The sequence below is a fragment of the Entelurus aequoreus genome, linkage group LG08 (genome assembly GCF_033978785.1).
Source record: "Entelurus aequoreus isolate RoL-2023_Sb linkage group LG08, RoL_Eaeq_v1.1, whole genome shotgun sequence".
NCBI lineage: Eukaryota > Metazoa > Chordata > Actinopteri > Syngnathiformes > Syngnathidae > Entelurus > Entelurus aequoreus.
The window spans coordinates 74,346,937-74,354,050 of NC_084738.1; the positions used below are offsets into that span (position 1 = coordinate 74,346,937).

General features: G+C 35.0%; 1 protein-coding gene across 1 annotated transcript in view; it reads left to right on the forward strand.

Annotated features, from left to right (window-relative positions):
- The window catches only part of LOC133656448 (DNA ligase 1-like), a 41,767-nt gene that overhangs the window by 28,174 nt on the left and 6,479 nt on the right, over nucleotides 1–7,114 (forward strand). Inside the window, exons 2-3 of the mRNA XM_062057527.1 lie at nucleotides 706–852; nucleotides 900–992. Of these exons, the coding sequence (XP_061913511.1) occupies nucleotides 706–852; nucleotides 900–992 (240 nt within the window). The remainder of the gene's footprint in view (nucleotides 1–705; nucleotides 853–899; nucleotides 993–7,114) is intronic.

Sequence of the window (7,114 nt, forward strand, 5' to 3'; positions counted from 1 at the left end):
AAAAGCATGTTGTTTCAATGTTATTTGTGTTGTAGAATATTGGTTGAAAAAAATTACCACATTTCAATGGTCAAATCAACGTCAGAATCCAACATTGATTAAAAGTAATCAAAAATCAATTGTTTCAACGTTGTATTTGTGTTGTAGAATATTGGTTGAGAAAATGACCAAAATTCAATGGTCAAATCAACGTAAGAACCCAACATTGATTAAATGTCATCAAAAAGCATGTTGTTTCAACGTTGTGTTTATGTTGTAGAATATTGGTTGGAAAAATGACCACATTTCAATGGTCAAATCAACACCAAAGACGATCGCAGTGATTCCGGCACATTCCCGAGTATTTTTGCAAAGCGCGGGACAATAAAAAGTGCAAAGCGCTCCTTTAGAAATAGGAACCCCCAAAATAAAAGGCTGGCTAACGTCCGAGCTAATAGCTCATAAAAGGGGCGACAGCTGCTCAGCCCACAGGAAGAGGTGGCACAGGTTGCGCTCGCGTGTACACACCCAGCCGCAACACAACTCTGTAACCCGAGAGCCCGTGTTCAGGGGCCACCTGTCCAAGCTCGGAGGGTGGCCGGTCAGCGACCCCTGACCCCCGGCTACAAACTGATCGATCAAGTAGCCGCTTAGCTCGTGGTCCAGTAGTGGTTGTAGTGGTCCAGGTGGACCGTAGTGCTGCACCTGCTACCTGTCCTCACCCAGCCTGCGGGGGGGAGGCGTCAGATTCCCCACATGCCGGGAGGCAGCTGCTGACGGGGGTCACTCGGGTCCCCTGCACGGGGCCCCCACAGGTTCAGCCGCGAAGGGAATGCGAGGAGGTGGAGGAGTTCAGGAGGCCTTCGCCAAGATGTGACTTTTACAATCTCCATAATCACTTTCACAATCCTCACGCTCAGGAGGTCTGTGGCGGATCACCTTACCTCAGACCTCGGTCCAGACCTGCGCCAAGTTCTGCTCCACCCGCTCCTAAAACCTGCTGTGACACGAGAGTATACCGAAACCCCAAAAGCGGTGAAGTTGTCACGTTGTGTAAATGGTAAGTACTGCATCAAAAAGCCACATCAGTGTGTAAAGGATATCACCACATGGGCTCAGGAACACTTCAGAAAACCACTGTCAGTCACTACGGTTGGTCGCTACATCTGTAAGTGCGAGTTGTGTTATGTTTTACTAAGGGAGATGACGGCAACAGACACCAGGGGGCGTTATGTACAATGATTTATTGTATATATATATATAGTCAATATATATATATATATATATATATATATAATAATACAAAAAAATACTAATAGACTATAGAATGGTGTACCCAAGAGCTACTTCTTGGGAACTGATTAATGCGAAGGGCTACCAGTTTGATAAACACTTAAATAAATTGCCAGAAATAGCCAATTTGCTCAATTTACCTTTAACTCTATGTTATTATTAATAGTTAATGATATTTACACTTAATTGAACGGTTTAAAAGAGGAGAAAACACGAAAAAAAAGACAATTCAATTTTGAAACATAGTTTATCTTCAATTTCGACTCTTTAAAATTCAAAATTCAAACGAAAAAAAGAAGACAAAAACTTAAAAAAATAATTTATGGAACATCATTTGTAATTTTTCCTGATTAAGATTAATTTTAGAATTTTGATGACATGTTTTAAATAGGTTAAAATCCAATCTACACTTTGTTAGAATATATAACAAATTGGACCAAGCTATATTTCTAACAAAGACAAATCATTTTTTCTTCTAGATTTTCCAGAACAAAAATTTTAAAAGAAATTCAAAAGACTTTGAAATAAGATTTTAATTTGATTCTACAGATTTTCTAGATTTGCCAGAATAATTTTTTTGAATTTTAATCATAATAAGTTTGAAGAAATATTTCACAAATATTCTTCGATGAAATAACAGAAGCTAAAATGAAGAATTAAATTAAAATGTATCTATTATTCTTTACAATAAAAAAAAAAAAATTACTTGAACATTGATTTAAATTTTCAGGAAAGAAGAGGAAGGAATTTAAAAGGTAAAAAGGTATATGTGTTTAAAAATCCTAAAATCATTTAAAATCATTTTTAAGGTTGTATTTTTTCTCTAAAATTGTCTTTCTGAAAGTTATATGAAGCAAAGTAAAAAAATAAATGAATTTATTTAAACAATTGAAGACCAAGTCTTTAAAATATTTTCTTGGATTTTCAAATTCTATTTGAGTTTTGTCTCTCTTAGAATTAAAAATGTCGGCCAAAGCGAGACCAGCTTGCTAGTAGATAAATACAATTTTAAAAAATAGAGGCAGCTCACTGGTAAGTGCTGCTATTTGAGCTATTTTTAGAACAGGCCAGCGGGCTACTCATCTGGTCCTTACGGGCTACCTGGTGCCCGCGGGCACCACGTTGGTGACCCCTGATCCAGTCCAATGAAACAAATAGATGTTGTTCGAAGGAAACATTGAGAGTTTGTGTGAGTTCATGGCCAGAAGGCGTGACTTGTAAACAAATGTACGATCCAATAGCATTGTGAGACTGAACAATAGGACACAATGACTATGTAAATGGGGTAAAAAAAAACAACCATATATATATATATATATATATATATATATATATATATATATATATATATATATATATATATATATATATATATATATATATATGTATATATATATATATATATATATATACACATATATATAACATATTGTTTTTTAGGATGGTTAAAGGTAACATTGTCATTTTACAACGAGGGGTGTTACAGGGTTAAAATCAGTCAAATTTGACCAGAACACAACACAAGGGTAGAATGTATACTATCCATGTATAGAGAAAATACTTCAGGCAGTGGTGTAGTGGAGGGAATACAACCTGTTTGAGCCCACTGCAACAAGCCAGCTATTTTGACTACCACATTCACCCAGTGTTGTATAATTGCGACAATTATGTAACAAGCTCTAAATGAAATTTGATGCATCTGTTCCACAATAACTACATATGAATCCAGTCCAATGAAACAAATAGATGTTGTTCGAAGGAAACCTTGAGAGTTTGTGTGAGTTCATGGCCAGAAGGCGTGACTTGTAAACAAATGTACGATCCAATAGCATTGTGAGACTGAACAATAGGACCCAATGACTATGTAAATGTGGTTAAAAAAAAAATATATATATATACATATATATATATAACAGATTTTTTTTAATGATGGTTAAAGGTAAAGTTGTAATTTTACAACAAGGGGTGTTACAGGGTTAAAATCAGTCAAATTTGACCAGAACACAACACAAGGGTAGAATGTATACTATCCATGTATAGAGAAAATACTTCAGGCAGTGGTGTAGTGGAGGGAATACAACCTGTTTGAGCCCACTGCAACAAGCCAGCTATTTTGACTACCACATTCACCCAAGGTTGTATAATTGCGACAATTATGTAACAAGCTCTAAATGAAATTTGATGCATCTGTTCCACAATAACAATATGTACATGCCCTAGACATTGCAATAACAACCAAAAAATATATAAAATACATTTTACTTACTTGAATCTGATGAATCCAGTCCAATGAAACAAATAGATGTTGTTCGAAGGAAACCTTGAGAGTTTGTGTGAGTTCATGGCCAGAAGGTGTGACTTGTAAACAAATGTACGATCCAATAGCATTGTGAGACTGAACAATAGGACCCAAAAAATGTAAAATAAATATAACATATTGTTTTTTAGGATGGTTAAAGGTAACGTTGTAATTTTACAACAAGGGGTGTTACAGGGTTACATTTCGTAATGACCTGCGCCACAATCGTTACTGTTCTAATATAAGCATGCTAGCTCTTTTGTTAAGTTTTCAGGTAGACACCTCAGCGTCAAATTTGTTGTTAAAGTGAAAATGTAAAAAAATAAGGGATCAATTCTTGTTCAAGTCAATTCGTTATAGTCTTTGTTTACTTCCAATGAAAGTCTACAGATTTCTCAACTGCTAATTGTTTCAATTTGAGGCACTTGAAGCAGACCGCCATCATCCACACATGAGTTTCCTGGTCGTCAACCAGCCGCCCCTCCGCGTCGGGTCATGTTTTCCGTCGGCCGTCCAAACGTTTCTACGCTTAATTGCAAGTGAAGGCAGCAAACAAGGACGCACTTCAGAGGCCGCCAGACAACTCAGCGACACCCACCCTTAACTCCGACTTGGACCAAAGGCTGGGAATCCAAACTCGCTTTTCATACGAAGAAAAAAGGGATATTTTTTGTCAGGGAGGCCTGGAATAATCATTGAGCATAACTTTTTAGCAGAAACCAGGAGTGTCCAAACTTCTTCCACCAACACACTGAAAAGTCAAAAAATGTGAGGGCCATTTTGTGTCAGCTTTGTACTATAGGTGACTAAGAATATTATTATTAATTATTACTTAGAACATTTCCCAGCGGGCACGAGACATTAATACAACGTTGATTACACGTACATGTCCTTTACAAACTGACTTTGAAACAACGTGGCAAAATAGTTGTATTTGTAAATCGAGACAACATTGATGTCTAACGTTGGATCCACGTTGTTGGTTGGGTCATTTGAATAATTCAATAGTAAAATCAAGGTCAACCCCCAACATTGGTTAAACGTCACCAAAAAGCATGTTGTTTCGACTTTGTAGTTTTGTTGTACAATATTGGTTGAAAAAATGATCACATTTCAATGGTCAAATCAACGTCAGAAGCCAACATTGATTAAACGTTGTCAAAAAGCATGTTGTTTTTGTGTTGTTGAATATTGGTTGGAAAAATTACCAAATTTCATAGTCAAATCAACGTCAGAACCCAACAATAATCAAACCTTGTCAAAAAGCATGTTGTTTCAACGTTGTATTTGTGTTGTAGGATATTGGTTGAGAAAATGACCAAAATTCAATTGTCAAACGTCACAACCAAACATTGATTAAACGTCGTCAAAGAGCATGTTGTTTCAACGTTGTATTTATGTTGTATAAATTGGTTGGAAAATGACCAAAATTCAATGGTCAAATCAACGTCAGAACCCAACATTGACTAAACGTCGTCAAAAAGCATGTTGTTTCAACGTTGTATTTGTGTTGTAGAATATTGGTTGGAAAAATGACCAAAATTCAATGGTCAAATCAACGTCAGAACCCAACATTGATTAAACGTTGTCAAAAAGCATGTTGTTTCAACGTTGTATTTGTGTTGTAGAATATTGCTCAGAAAATAACCAAAATTCAATGGTCAAATCAACGTCAGAACCCAATGTTGATTAGACATTGTCAAAAAGCATGTTGTTTCAACGTTGTATTTATGTTGTAGAATATTGCTCAGAAAATAACCAAAATTCAATGGTCAAATCAACGTCAGAACCCAATGTTGATTAGACATTGTCAAAAAGCATGTTGTTTCAACGTTGTATTTATGTTGTAGAACAATGGTTGAAAAAATGACCACATTTCAATGGTCAAATCAACGTCAGAACCCAACATTAATCAAACGTTGTCAAAAAGCATGTTGTTTCAACATTGTATTTTGGTTGTAGAATATTGGTTGGAAAAATGACCAAAATTCAATGATCAAATCAACGTCAGAACCCAATGTTGATTAGACATCGTCAAAAAGCATGTTACAATGTTTTATTTGTGTTGTAGAATATTGGTTGGAAAAATGACCAAAATTCAATGGTCAAATCAACGTCAGAACCCAAAGTTGATTAAACATTGTTTGTTGTTTGCAACGTTGTATTTGAATTTTGGTCATTTTTCCAACCAATTTTCCACAACACAATGGTCAAATCAACATCAGAACCCAACACTAATCAAACCTAGTCAAAAAACATGTTGTTTTAACGTTGTATTTGTGTTGTAGAATATTGGTTGGGAAAATGACCAAAATTCAATGTTCAAATCAACGTCAGAACCCAAAATTGATTAAACGTCATCAAAAAGCATGTTGTTTCAACATTGTATTTATGTTGTAGAATATTGGTTGGGAAATTACCAAAATTCAATGGTCAAATCAATGTCAGAACCCAAAGTTGATTAAACGTTGTCAAAAAGCATGTTGTTTGCAACGTTGTCTCTGAATTTTGGTAATTTTTCCAACCGATTTTCCACAACACAATGGTCAAATCAACATCAGAACCCAACACTAATAAAACCTAGTCAAAAAACATGTAGTTTTAACATTGTATTTGTGTTGCAGAATATTGGTTAGAAAATTACCAAAATTCGATGGTCAAATCAACATCACAACCCAACATTGAATAAACGTCGTCAAAAAGCATGTTGTTTCAACGTTGTATTCATGTTGTAGAATATTGGTTGAAAAAAATTATCACATTTCAATGGTCAAATCAACGTCAGAACCCAACATTAATCAAACGTCGTCAAAAAGCATGTTGTTTCAACGTTGTATTTTGGTTGTAGAATATTGGTTGGAATATGATCAAAATTCAATGGTCAAATCAACGTCAGAACCCAACATTGAATAAACGTCGTCAAAAAGCATGTTGTTTCAACATTGTATTTATGTTGTAGAATATCGGTTCAAAAAAAATTATCACATTTCAATAGTCAAATCAACGTGAGAACCCAACATTGAATAAACGTCGTCAAAAAGCATGTTGTTTCAACATTATGTTTGAGTTGTAGAATATTGGTTGGAAAATGACCAAAATTCAATGGTTAAATCAATGTCAGAACCCAAAGTTGATTAAACGTTGTCAAAAAGCATGTTGTTTCAATGTTATGTTTGTGTTGTATAATATTGGTTGGAAAATGACCAAAATTCAATGGTCAAATTAATGTCAGAACCCAAAGTTGATTAAACGTTGTCAAAAAGCATGTTGTTTTAACGTTGTATTTGTGTTGTAGAATATTGGTTGGAAAATGACCAAATTTCAATGGTCAAATCAACGTCAGAACCCAACATTGATTAAATATCGTCAAAAAGCATGTTGTTTCAACGTTGTGTTTGAGTTGTATAATATTGGTTGGAAAATGACTAAAATTCAATGGTCAAATCAACATCAGAACCCAAAGTTGATTAAAAGTTGTCAAAAAAGCATGTTGTTTCAACGTTGTGTTTGTGTTGTACAATATTGGTTGGGAAAACGACCAAA